Here is a 12589-nt window from a genome sequence, read left to right as displayed (position 1 = left end):
GACTCTCCTTCAGCTTCAGCCTCCGACGTGCACGATCTCCGGGTGCGCAGGTCCCAGGATCCAACGGCCCCACTATTATCAGTCAATTGAAGTTCGTCAGCTTTGGGTTTATTGCAAGTCCATCCCACTCATCTCACAACAAAGAGCGTCGATCCAGTAGGGACCAATTCATGAGTGCCAGCACAGTCACCGTCTGAGCACCCCGACCATTTCGACGTTCAATATCTTCCTGCAGTCGGAGCGCAATCAGCTCGTAAGAGATCGTGTTCCAAAGCCCCACCCATCGAGAGCAAAGCGTAGATCGTCACAAGGCCTGAGAACAGTCCCACTCGGACACGGGCGTAATATTATCCATTAATCCAAGGATACAAGCTCGCTAGAAACGTCCGTAGTGATAGAACACCTACGCATCCTTTACCTTTTCGATCTTCCTCTTCTTCGCTTTCTTGACGGCTTTCTTCGTCGGGGACACGTCTTGCTTCGCAGCAGCAGACGACTCGATATCCACGCGCGCGAGGAACAGGAGGATGTTCATCCCTAGCGCTCCCAGTGCGCCAAAGGAATAGCCGATGACGGCGGCGTATGCAGGGGTCAAGGGCCAAGCCTATGATGGACAGTTGACGGAGCGGTAGAGAACATGATGCAGGTGGTGAGAAAGCCAGACGGAGAGACGGGGACGGAGACGCACCTGCCAAGGTCTGTCCCAATCAAGACCAATTGGGATTACACCTGCCCACGCCCCGAGGAAGGTACCGATAGCAGGGTAGACGAACGCACGTTCCGGAGCGGTTCGTGGACTGGCGGATGCGTCAGCGTCGGCGCTCAGTTGAAGAGATGAAGAACCAGAATCGCACGCACGCAAATTCAGCGAAGAGCCGTATCCACGTGTCGTTCTGAACGACCGCCGCTGACGAGCCAGGTTGGGATTCTGCGCCGGTGATGAAGGGGAGGAAGAACGGCAGGATGGGCGGACCCAGACAATACGCGGGGATGAAGGTCGTGAGGATCGAAAGAAGCAGAGAGAGGAGGTAGGTGTGCGCGAGATGCCTGGCGCCGCGGGAGAGCGTGAAGCACGGCACGCGGGATGTAAGGATTTGACGTACGTGGTTATGGGTGCGCTAAAGAGCACAAGCACGAGATGTATCGCGACGGACGCGTAGAGCGTGAACAGCGACGCATTCCGGATATCCTGCGCACGCGCAATCCGAGCAGTCTGATTGAACATGCTGCACACACGGCCCAAGGTCATCGCTATGGACTCACTGTGCCCTTGCCCTCGCCTTTCCTAACCAGTCGAGCCTCGACGCCAGCCCCGCCCATCCCTCCCTCCCTGACCCATTCCCTGACCCACCCACTCCACCACCCCACCAGCAACGCGGAGCCAGTTACGATCCATGCGAGTGTGACAAGCGGCCTAGAGGTGATAGGGCCCAGAAAGGGGTGCTGTGGTCTGTCGAGGCCGCGCTCGAGGGGCGGCAAAGGAAAGAGCAGTGAGGTCTGCGGGAGAAGAAAGAGGGAAGCGGAGAGCACGAGAGTGTGGAGAATTATAAATGGGGGATATTGTTTGGGGATGGATAAAGGAGAGTATGGCGTCGGTGATGACATTGCTTTGCGGACGCAGAAGATGCGGCGAGACTCTTAGATCTAGCAAACAACCTTGAGCCTCAACACCTCACACACAAGGCAGCTATTTCTGAGATCTCAACAAGGGTCCGGAATGGGCAAAAAATGATATGAGTGCTGACCGGTATGATGATTAGACAAATATGCCGGAAGAGCTAGCACGAGCGGGGTAAATGCAATCTCAGCGTTGAGTTTTCCGCCTCGCGTGGTCAGATGGATTGGTGTTCAGGTAAACCCTGTATACGTCATTGATCTATCGACGTGGAGAAACTGATTTCTCTATGACATGCAGGTAGTAAGCATCGCCTGAGCGATAGAACAGCCTTTTTCATTCGAGGTTGTCATAGGTCCCTCTCTAGCGGCTGCAATCCACTGTCAATGCTCAACAACGTGTCGCGTGGATGCTGACAGCGTATGTTCTTCTTGAAACAATTCGCGCTTAAAGCCCAGCGCAAGCCAGTAAGGAGTTGCCATATTTTTAATTGACCCTTCCTCAATGACATCGCTTCAGTGATTACAGTAAGGTGTAGGTTGTTCTTGGCGAAATGGAGCAGACGTTGACATTGTGATATGCAGCATACGACATGACAAGTTCCTTGCGCGGAGTCTTCTCAACCCTCCTTTCCAGTGATCAGTGGCGTATCACTGTATAGGGAGTCTAGGGACTGTGCATTCATATACTCGCGCGAAATATGACCATCTGCGGTGTACAGAGGTGCAGCGGTGCCCGGAACAATGGTCTGCGTCGTCGATAAACTCTGCGTTCTCTGAACTCATATAATTTACTGATCTCATGTCTGTCATCAGTGTTTGCGACCAACTTACAGCCCCTCGGCCTGATTTCTACCAGTGAAAGCACTGCGTCTGTCAAAAGACCTCGTCCCTGGCGAGAGCCGCTACGATCGCGCCACGCCCCGCCGCACTACCAGTGCCATTTCCTGCCATTTCACTCGCCTCGTGAGCAGAGCAGGTCAGAGAACGACGAGCCGCGCGCGAGGATGGAGATGGAGACCCGTAATATGGCCGAGGAGACATCGCGTAGTCCTGTTCAGAACGTCCCCGTCCGTTGTATATACTACTCAAGGCACTGCATATTTGAAAAAGCTTGTGCTGTGTTTGTTGACGAAGCCGGGGTGGCCGAGCGACTGAGAAGGCCAATTCTGTGCAACACAGCCACGAGGGCCACGCTCGTTGCGTGAGCGCTATTGTTGTCTCACTCTGCATACTCTCATCAGGTCGCGGGCGCCCATCTCTTCACGAACCACACCAACGAACGGACGCACGACTTCTCTATTTCCTTCCACTTCATCCACCTCGTCAACGGAGCGTAAGAGCTAACTCAGAACAATGAATAATACCAGGCCACCTCCGCCAGTAGGTGAGTCGCCGAGGCACCCCCAGGGTGATTGCTGCGTACAGAATGCCCATGACTTTGTTGTGGCCTGCAGGGAGCCCTCCGTCATACGCCTTTGTCGGCCGTGTGTATCGCTCGAACCTCAGACCAGTGGTCGTCATCCGTGAGTGCCTTTAGCCCTCCATGTCAACGAGGCCAGTCGAGTTGATCGCCGTGTGATAAGTCGCTTTGATGAGTGGCGTATGGTCCATCGCAAGGTATGTTCGTCTTGTTCGAGTTCGGGTCGAGTGCGTGTACTGACCCGGATAATGGCTTTAGCGCGGTAGGTTACCTTCGTGGCTCACGAGTGTCTGTGGCTGATTCGCGCAAAGATCGACCTGTTCCGCGAGATCAATATTGACAAGCACCGTAAGTGTGGTGTACTGAGTGCTCGAACCCGCCTGACTTTCGGCGCAGAGGGCTTCCCCAAGCTCGCCACGTTCTCCATCGTGCTGGGCGCGATGTACGCAGCAGTGGCTGCCATCGAGTTCTTCGGCGCAGCTGCGGCGGGCCTCGTGCGTTCCACTCTAGTTCCCTCCTCGTCCCAACAAGTCTCATGGTCCGTGCAACACCTGTAGCAACGCCTCCCCCTCGTCCGGCTCTACGCGTTCCTCAGCGTCCTCAGCGCCCTCGTAACCATCGTCGCGGGATTCGTCACCGTGGTCACACACTTCACTTTGAAGGTCCGTGGCTTTTGGACTTTTGGGCTTACACCGTGGCTCAGACTGTTCTGTCGTTCCTAGAACGACATGATCAACGAATGCACGAATCTGACGACGGGCGCGGACGTGGACTTCCGCTGGGGTCTCTTTGGCCCCAGCGTCCACGAGCAACTCACCCAAGAGCAAGCAAACGATTGTACGAGATCTACATCGCCCCTTCCCGGCGTGAATCCTGACCCCCTTGACTGTTCCACCATAGGGTGTCACAGGGCCTGGGACCACGACTCCTGGTCCGACATCGTCTCTCTGCTCCTCGTCATCGGTAACTCCAATCCCCATCGCTTCTCCTTACTCCCCTCTGACGTTTCTCTATCCACCAGTCTTGATGGGCCTCTTCTCCGCCATCGCGTTCGCGTACTACCACCAGCTCCTGGACCCCACCTCCCCCGCGAACGCCTTCCGCGCGCCGACAAACAACCTCGGCGCGGGCACGGGCGCGTACTACAACCCGACGTACGTCTCCTCGCTCCCGCACCTCGGGTACAACGACGGCAACGACAACGGCGGCGGCGGCTATAACACCACGTACGCCCCGTACGGTGCCGCGCCGCAGTACGCGCCCCCGCCGGGCCCGCCGCCGCAGTTCCGCGAGCCGGAGCCGGACGACGGGAAGCTCCCGGAGTACGTCGGCGCGGGGTACGGCGTCGGCGCGCATGGGACCGGGGGTGCGAAGAAGGGCGACGACCCGTTTGCGGATTTCGAGGAGCACGACGTGACGAGCCGCCCGCGGCCGGGCGAAAACGAGACGTTCCGCTGAGGTCGCTGTTGTTGTTCTTACTCTGTCTTTCTTGTGTGTACTAGGCCCGTGTGTTGTATCAGTAGGGTCGAGTATGCTGCTCTTGGACTCTCTCTGTTTTACCCTCTTTCTTGAATGGAGAACGAAGTCGGACGGAGGCCATGTGAGCGATGCTGCTGTATTAACACGCGCGAATATTCCATAGTGTCTATGCCCGTTGTGTGTGCTGTTTGTGTGTGCGTAAGTATCATACGTAGTGCCCAGTCCGTCCCTCCCCTGTCGCGCGCCGAGCCAAACTGCGTGCTCACGGCGACACCTTGAAGCTCCGGTCGTGCACGACCTCGACCGCCTTTGGGTTCGTCGACTTTTTCGGCATGCGCTCCCAGATGGGGTCCACGTCCGGCCCGTCGAGGTCGCCCGCGCCGTCCCAGCCCCAGCACCACACTGCGCGCGGGGAGCGACATGAGCGACCATTTCAGTATTTTTTTCGAATTGTCGAGACGCGTGGGGCTCACCGTGCTCGGGTCCGGGGACAAAGTCCACCGCGTCGCCCTCCTCTTCGGTGAACAGCCGATCGTGGGGGCCGAACCACGACCTGTCCTGCGGGTCCGTGCGCGGGTTATCCGGCAAGCCGCCGAGGCGCACGTACCCGCGGATGGAGGTCAGGTTGCGGCGCGCGGGGTGGATGATATCGAACACTTTCTGCTCGCCAACGGACGGATGAGCGACGCGGGGGGCGGATTCGAGCGGGCGTGCGAGAGAGACTCACCCGGTCGTAGGCGAGCTTGACGCGCGGGACCATGAGGATGCGGCCGTAGCCGGCCTCCCAGTAGTCGTTGCAGATGAGGGAGCACTCGGACGCGGAGCACTCGCCGTCGACGATGCGCGCCATGCGGAAGCGGACGTGCGGCGGACTGTAGAACGGCGCGGGGTCGAGGACGGCGATGCCGTTCCAGCAGGACTGTACCTGGATCGGGAGGTGTCGCTGGAAGCGCTCCGCGGAGGGCGCGTGGTGGAAGATGCTCTCGAACGGCGCGTTCTCGAGCGCGGTGCCGTTGATGTCGCGCGCGACCCAGTTATCGTAGAAGACGGGCGCGCCGATCTCGTCGTGGTACATGTAGTCCGCCGCGCAGGTGATGCCCGCGTTGTTCCGGCGGCTCTGCCAGATGAGCTCGAGGAGGTCGTCGATGCAGGGCAGGATGTCGTTCATGAAGATGATCGTGTCGAAGTACTCGCCCTCGGTGTCGCGCAGCTCGTGCAGCGGCACGAACGCGGCGTTGCGCACCTCGGCGAGGTACTCGATGCGGTGGTTGAACGCGCCGCGCGTGCGCTGCGAGGTGCGGATAGTGACGCGCATGCCGACGCTGCGCGTGAGCGCATCGAAGATGCGGAGCAGCGCCTTGGTCTGGTCGGTCGAGCCGTTCTCGTAGATGGACACGAACACGTTGTGGTAGCCGAGCACCGACGCGACGCGGAAGAGCGTCGCGAAGAGGTCCGGGATGACGTCGAACGAGTTGTACAGGTTGATGGCGAAGAAGTACTTGTGCTCGCCGCCGGCGAGGTCCCGCCGGTGCTTGTAGTACGTCGCCTCTTCCTGGCTCGGGTGCGGGATGGGGTCGAGCCCGCCGAGCCCGAGGTCCATGAGCCAGTTGGAGGACGGGGAGGGGTTGTGCCCGATAAGGGGGGCGTAGCGCTCACGCGCCTGCTGAGCATAGAGCGGGTTTGCGTTGCGGGTGCACTCGCGCGTGTAGTGCGGAGACAGGGAGGTGAGAAGCTCGAGCACGCGATAACGCTGCTCGATCGTCGGAAGCGATACGGAGGGGCGCGAGGTGGAGGAGGACTTGTAGGATGGTGCGTGGCTGCCTCGCCAGGAAGTGGACGAGGACGTGGACGAGGAGGAGAAGGTGCGCGCGAGGAGCGCACCGATGCAGACGCCGATGATGATCGCTACGGGTGTCGGGATGCGTCGAGCGACGCCGAAGAGGGTGCTTTTGGGTTGCATTATGGCCGCTTGGTGTGCGAACACCTGGTACGAGATTGAGTACGCCGAGGAGGTTCGTAGACGCAAGACTGACCCGGTAGAGCGTTGTTGGTGTTTATGACAATTTATGAAGCTATTGGACCGGGACGCACTGTCACGAGATGGCAGGGGTGTTGCGGGTGGCTAATGAGAGCGAACGTTGAGCCAAGCAGTGGAAGCCTGGCCAGATGTCTGTCGAGGGGTTGCAGCAGCGCGTCAGTTATTGTGTCGTGGAAATTGAGGTGACATACCATGCAATGTTTGTTCGGAGGCCGGCTGATGCGACGGCGGCTGCACCGGACCAGAGGGCTGTGTGCGACGGATCAGAAGCGGGTGAATGGTTGAGAAAGCGGGACGCACGGAGGAGAGGGACGGAGGAGGTGGAGGAGAGGGACGAGCAGTGACGGAGCCAAGAGACCGAGCTTGTCTCCCGCGGTCCCGGTCAAAGCCCGCTCTCCCTAACCGCAACGCCAGCGCTGGCGGCTTGTCTCTGAACACCATTCCGCTCTCTTTTCCCTCGCCGCCGCCGCCGTCGTCGTCGTCGTCGTCTTCGCCCCCTCCGCTCCTCTCGCATAACATGCAGAGACGGGCAGGCAAGAATCTAGCACACATTGCTCCACCGACACCCGGCCTCGACCCCTCCATGATTTCCGCCTCCAACGAAAAGCCCCCCTCTCGCCTCAACCAGCGCACCTTCGGCGTCACAAATCGCATATGGCTCATCATATCCCTCTTCCTCTCCCTCATCGCCCTCACTCGCTTCATCTTGCCCTCTAGTCCCGCCGACAACTACTACTACCGCCACCACTCGCACTCCTATGCCGCACACCTGAAGCCGACAAACTACCTCAACATTTCGGAGGAGGTTGGCGAAACCCCGTTCGAGTTCTGCCCCACGTTTGGTCCTGGCGATGAGCTTGCCGCGAAGCATGGTGCTCTGGCAGTGTCAAAGAGCTGGTTGCATCTTGGCAGTGGGGCGCGCGTGCAGAAGGTCATTCACAAAGCAATGCTCGGCCAACCCGTGACTATCAGCATCATTGGCGGCTCAGGTCAGTGTCTACGCAGCATCCCTAGCAGTGTCTTTTGGCGGAGGAGAGCCCACGGCGCATTCCTGGTATCCATCTCCACTTCGCTTCTTGCCCCTTTTGGACCGTCATATCCCCCCTTCATGAGGACTTTCCTCATCATGTCCTGTGCTGACCCCATTCACTAGTATCGGCATGTCACGGCGCCGGCGACGACCCCATAGCATCCGACTGCTATCCATCCCGTTTCTTCAACTGGTGGAACAGCATCTTCCCCCACCCTGCCTCCGAGCTCACCAACGGCGCCATGCGGCGCACCAACTCGGAGTATTTCTCCTTTTGCAACGCCCACCACTTACCAGACTACACCGACCTCGTCGTCATCGAGCTCGACACCGACGACAGAGCGTAAGGACCCGTCTGTCACTCCGTCCGCTCCGTGCTTTTGGCTCACCAGAAACGCCGCTCTAGTGATCGCTCGACGCTCGACAACTTCGAGCTCCTCGTGCGCTCCATCCTGCTCCGCCCAGACTCGCCCGCCGTCATCATCCTCGGCCACTTCAGTCCCCAAGTCCACCAGCAAAACGGCTTCGCGGGGCCTGACCACTGGCACAGCGTCGTGTCTCAATTCTACGACGTCCCCCACATAAGGTACGTACGCGTCGGCGAGAAGCTCATAGTACGCCTTCTCTAACGCGTGGCGATCCAGCACGAAATGGGCCCTGTACCCGATGTACATCACCTCGCCCGCGTCTATCGACCGCTACTACACCGACCCCATCCTCGCCAACCCCGCCGGCCACGCGCTCATCGCCGACATCCTCATCGCCTACGTACAGTCCCAGATCTGTGTCACCTGGTCCGCCGCAACCGGCAAAGCGTACGAGGGCGGCGGCAGCACGCTCCCCGTGTACTACGCCCTCGGCGGTGGCGGCGACGCGCCGAAGCAGCCGACCGACGCGCGTGGGCTCTTCGGCGGCAAGGGCCTCCGCAAGGGCGACGTCGGCGCCGACGCCGTGAACGCGGACGCGGACGCAGACGACGGCGCGGGGCAGCATGCGCTGCCGCTCGTCGGCGCGGGCCCGCTCGCGGCGCAGCTACGCGTCCCGCCGGCGCGGATCGCTTCGCTGCCCGCCGACCTGCAGGCGCGCGGGCTCGAGGAGGTCGCGCCGGCGTGCGTGTCCGCGAACGACCTGATTAACCCGCTCCCATCGTCACTCTTCTACGGCTCGGGCTGGCACGCGTTCCACCCGCCCGCAGGGAGCGCGGCGGCGGGCGCCGCCGCGGGGAGCACGGCGCACTACTTCTACTCGACGCTGCCGACGAGCCGGCTGCGCGTGCCGGTTACGGTCGGCGCGGGCGATGTCGGGGTGTATTACGTGCGGGAGCCGCGGACGGTCGTTGGGGCGGGGAGCGAGGTCGAGTGCTGGGTGGACGACAACTTCGCGGGGCGCAAGGAGATCGCGAACGCCGCGGACGTTGCGGAGAGCACGCCTGCGTGAGTGCTTCTGCCCCGTTTTCTGCCCGCCGTTCGTTGCTGACCAGGCGCGCGGCGCACGCGACAGGCTGGAGATCATCGACCGCCTCGTCGCGCGGGGCTCGCACTTCGTCGAGTGCCAGCTGATGGGCGAGGAGGGGCAGGGCGTCTCGCCGTTCAAAATCATCGGCATATTCACGACGTGATCGCGGTCCCTCGCCGCCTCGGTTCGGCCCGGTCATGGAGGCAGAGGCGGTGAGCCTCTCACGAGGCTCGGTGGGCTGCTGGGCTGGATTTGCTTAGAGGGGGGAGGACGAGGACGGTGCCGGCGGGCGAGTTTTCACATTGTCTGTCAGCGGGCGCGCGCCTCGCCTTGCGTGGCGCGCGCGCGCGCGAGTGGGTACATGGCGACGGCGTGTATAGTATAATATCACCAGCGTTATCGTAGAGTACGTACGTGGGGTCCGCGTGCGCAAACGGGATCCGTATGCGCGTCGAATAGTTCATTTAGTTGTCGGAAGTCTCTCTTGGATGTTGGATGCGGTATTTCTCATCTTGGCTTGTGCACCGTTGTGCGTGTGTGGATGGCTTGAGTTTAGGCCTTAGAGGCAAGGCGCTCGCCACTGGCGAAACGCGTCTGTGGCGCGCCCGTTGGCCGTCCAGACTTAACTTGGAGAAGCCACTTCACGAACGGTGACAATAACACGAAATGCACACAAACTTAAGCTACGCAACCACCCACGGCAGCCGCACAGGCTGCACGCCACCCGCGTCCGGCTCCGGCTTCGGCGCCAGCACCGGCGGACTCGTTCTCGTTCTCGGACTCTTGCTCGGACTCTTGCTCTTGCTCGTGCTCGTGCTCGTGCTCGTGCTCTTGCCCGTGCCCCCGATGCGATTATTCCAAATCTCGCGCATCTTGCGCCCCGAGATCTCCTCCGCCCGGCCGTCCTCGTACCGGACCCCGAAGTACTCGCCGCGCCGGATGCTCGCCCCGTGGTCGACGACGGTGCAGGTCTGCGCGACGTTCGTGCCCGCGTCGATGTACCGGATGGACGTGTCGAGGAGCGCGTCTGCCCAGCGGACGGCGTCCGAGTCCGCGCGCGACACGCGCGGGGTGGCGGTGGCGGGGGTGGTGGCGGGCTTCGGGGGAGTGGCAGTGGGGGCACGGGCGAGGTCGTTCGGGGGCGACGGCAGCGGCATCGGGGCCTTGGGGTACCTGCGAAACGCGCGTGATGGTCAGTGGGGCCGTGAGCCACTCGCTGCCACTCGTCAGCGCGAGCAGACACGCACGCTCGCGCATGGGCCGCGTTGAAGATGGCGAGGCTCGTGCTGCTGTCCAGCGCATTGTATTCGTGCGAGATGAGGACCTCGATCGCCCCGGAGGCCGCAAAGATCACCAGGAAGTAGCTGTTGGAGGGGAGAGGGGGGAGCAACGTCAGCGGGCCGCATCTCACGTCGCCAGAGACGAGAGCAAGGCGCGCGCACTCGAGAGGGGTGTCCGGCCTCGACGCGCACACGGCGTCGCACTTGCGGAAGAACGCGGTCTTGCTCGTCGCGTCGCCGACGGCGGGCATGTACACGGGATACACGGCGGGGTACCGCAGCCACTGCTTGCACGCCCTTTTGTAGTGCTTCTGGAGCGTGCGGTCGTCGAGGACGCGGAAGCGGAGGTCCGACTGGCAGCGCTCGACGACGACGGTGTAGTAGGCGATTTTCTGGGCGATGACTTCGACAAAGTCGGAGGTGGTGTTCATGGTGTGCGGTGGTGGTCAACGTGCCTCGAGCTTCTTGAGGCATGCCACTCCCGCGTGGCGGGGTTTGAAAGAAGGGCGGCAGACCACCTTCAGTGGCAGAATCTCTGAGAAACAAGCTGTGCGCTGCTGACAGGCCGCGGACAAACAAGAAGCGTCTCAAATTGGGGTATGAATCGTTATTGAAGGGGAGCGGGAAATGACAGCAGGAAAGCGACTAGATGAGCACGAAAACAAAGCTTACTGCGACTACATAGTACGGTGGAAACGTCTCTGCCGGCGGCTTATTTACCAGCACCATGCCCTTGACGGTGAGAATGTACGTGCTGAGTAGAGTTGGGAATAAGTCTTGGATTTTTCTCCTCGACAGAGAGGGATAGGCACTCACGATGATTCGCTTGAAAAAACCTAGAGCAGCACGCATTGCGGTTTTGGCCCTGCTTATCGCGACCGTCGAGCTGGCAGCCTTACGCTGGGATCGGACAGTCGCAGATAGCTTCGTCAAGGGAGAACGAAGGCCGCCGCGGCTGCGTCCCTGCGGGGATGCATCAGACTTTGGGGCGTGAATTGCAGCAGCAGCAGCAACAGGCAGGTTGGCTGTTCGAGGCGCAGAGGGCGAGTGTGCACGACCTGGGACATCCCTGCGCACGCAGTGCATAAAAATACGATCAACGATCAGCACTCAGACGGTCATCAGACAGCGGCTCTGGGGCGGGTGCGCTCGACTTGCCATATTTCGAATGCCTCCGATATTCTCCACTGCCGCGCCTGCGTGGGGTCGATGGCGCTCGGAACATCCCTGCGTGCATATCCCGTCAAAAATTAAACATCGAACGAATGCGAACGGCTGTAGACTGCGATGGGCTGCTCGGCAACGACGCGTCCAACTCACCCGATCGTATGGTAAGTCTCCGATGCGAATTCGTTCCGCTGGTTAAATCTGTTTCCCGACTCCAGGACATCCTGCAACTGGACATCGGATCTTTCCAGCATAGCATGCAACCGTTCCAGCATAGCATGCAACCGTTCCAACGCGGCACGCAGATTGTCCAGCGTGGCCATTAGACTATCCATCCCATCATCTGACGTCTCCGTCAGGGCCACCGCGCTCCGCGAAACCGACGCTGCGCCCCCCTGCTCCAAGCACTCTGCACGACGGCTCCCTGCGCCCGCAGTAGCCCTCTCGGCACCGCCTCGCGTCTCCCCCAAATCCCTCGCGTGCCGCTCCGGACCGCCGCCAGCCCTCCGTCGCCCGACGCCAAAGCCAGCGGTGGGGCCTCCGCCCCCCACCGCCGCATCATCTGCGCCGCGCGCCGTCCGGCGAGGCCGCCGCCGGACGGCCGTGTTGAGGGCTTTCGCGATCAGGACATCGTCGATGTCGAAGTGCCCCGCGGACGCGGCGGCTCGAGATGAGAAAGAGGCACCATGGGCGGGAGCTGCGGGCGCGGATAAGGAGAAGGTGAGAGAGGAGAGCGTGATCGAGAGGCGGGTCGACGGGTTGGGGGCGAGCGAGAGGCGGTAGGTCGGCGCTTTATAGCGCACGGCGACCGCGGGCGCCGCGCCCTTGTTCCCTTTCGTCATGCCGCCCGGGCGGGGGTAGCGCTCTCAAAGGCCAAAGCAGCTATTGTAGCTTGCGATTTGAGACTGGAGGGCAGCGCTGGAGGATCTGGCGAGCACTTGTCGAGGAGAGAAGAGCAGATGGCGAGGTTGAGGTCGAGGTTGATGAACAACCTCAAGTTACAAATGCTCGAACGACGTGACCTCGATTGCTTTCGATCTCAGCGACCGTGTGCCGATGCCGAACAGCGGTCGGTTCAGATCCTGTTCTGATTGCGACTATAG

General features: G+C 60.9%; 7 protein-coding genes across 7 annotated transcripts; 2 read left to right on the top strand and 5 right to left on the bottom strand.

The window, feature by feature from the left end:
• Positions 1–514: 514 nt before the first annotated feature.
• HETIRDRAFT_240833 (uncharacterized protein) lies at positions 515–1542 on the bottom strand (the record flags this gene model as incomplete). Its single annotated transcript, XM_009552751.1, has 5 exons — positions 515–604; positions 689–797; positions 859–1047; positions 1104–1189; positions 1264–1542. Coding segments are annotated over 5 exons (753 nt in total), but the record flags the coding sequence as incomplete, so codon positions are not given.
• Positions 1543–2970: 1428 nt separating this feature from the next.
• Positions 2971–4702, top strand: HETIRDRAFT_441885 (uncharacterized protein; the record flags this gene model as incomplete). Its single annotated transcript, XM_009552750.1, has 9 exons — positions 2971–3001; positions 3072–3140; positions 3201–3238; positions 3349–3385; positions 3434–3531; positions 3595–3699; positions 3760–3874; positions 3938–4000; positions 4059–4702. 9 exons carry the CDS (start codon positions 2971–2973, stop codon positions 4493–4495), a joined length of 993 nt encoding a protein of 330 aa, XP_009551045.1. The 3' UTR covers positions 4496–4702.
• Positions 4703–4778: 76 nt separating this feature from the next.
• HETIRDRAFT_52325 (glycosyltransferase family 69 protein) lies at positions 4779–6476 on the bottom strand (the record flags this gene model as incomplete). Its single annotated transcript, XM_009552200.1, has 3 exons — positions 4779–4918; positions 4990–5176; positions 5244–6476. The coding sequence occupies 3 exons, from the start codon at positions 6474–6476 to the stop codon at positions 4779–4781; spliced, it is 1560 nt and encodes a 519-aa protein (XP_009550495.1).
• Positions 6477–6609: 133 nt separating this feature from the next.
• Positions 6610–7073, bottom strand: HETIRDRAFT_454820 (uncharacterized protein; the record flags this gene model as incomplete). The annotated part of the gene is made up of 3 exons (XM_009552749.1): positions 6610–6686; positions 6746–6803; positions 6855–7073. The coding sequence occupies 3 exons, from the start codon at positions 7071–7073 to the stop codon at positions 6610–6612; spliced, it is 354 nt and encodes a 117-aa protein (XP_009551044.1).
• Positions 7074–7137: 64 nt separating this feature from the next.
• Positions 7138–9202, top strand: HETIRDRAFT_52637 (uncharacterized protein; the record flags this gene model as incomplete). Its single annotated transcript, XM_009552210.1, has 6 exons — positions 7138–7543; positions 7708–7927; positions 7991–8170; positions 8229–8520; positions 8617–9017; positions 9085–9202. 6 exons carry the CDS (start codon positions 7138–7140, stop codon positions 9200–9202), a joined length of 1617 nt encoding a protein of 538 aa, XP_009550505.1.
• A 466-nt stretch (positions 9203–9668) lies between these two features.
• HETIRDRAFT_460683 (uncharacterized protein) lies at positions 9669–10751 on the bottom strand (the record flags this gene model as incomplete). The annotated part of the gene is made up of 3 exons (XM_009552748.1): positions 9669–10212; positions 10287–10403; positions 10482–10751. Coding segments are annotated over 3 exons (877 nt in total), but the record flags the coding sequence as incomplete, so codon positions are not given.
• A 131-nt stretch (positions 10752–10882) lies between these two features.
• On the bottom strand, positions 10883–12456 carry HETIRDRAFT_460682 (uncharacterized protein). The gene is made up of 4 exons (XM_009552747.1): positions 11640–12456; positions 11478–11546; positions 11136–11388; positions 10883–11073 (listed from the first exon to the last, which is right to left on the bottom strand). Exons 1-4 carry the CDS (start codon positions 12326–12328, stop codon positions 11032–11034), a joined length of 1053 nt encoding a protein of 350 aa, XP_009551042.1. The 5' UTR covers positions 12329–12456; the 3' UTR covers positions 10883–11031.
• Positions 12457–12589: the final 133 nt, after the last annotated feature.

Source organism: Heterobasidion irregulare, assembly GCF_000320585.1.
Source record: "Heterobasidion irregulare TC 32-1 unplaced genomic scaffold scaffold_10, whole genome shotgun sequence".
NCBI lineage: Eukaryota > Fungi > Basidiomycota > Agaricomycetes > Russulales > Bondarzewiaceae > Heterobasidion > Heterobasidion irregulare.
This window is presented reverse-complemented; position numbering and strand designations above follow the sequence as displayed.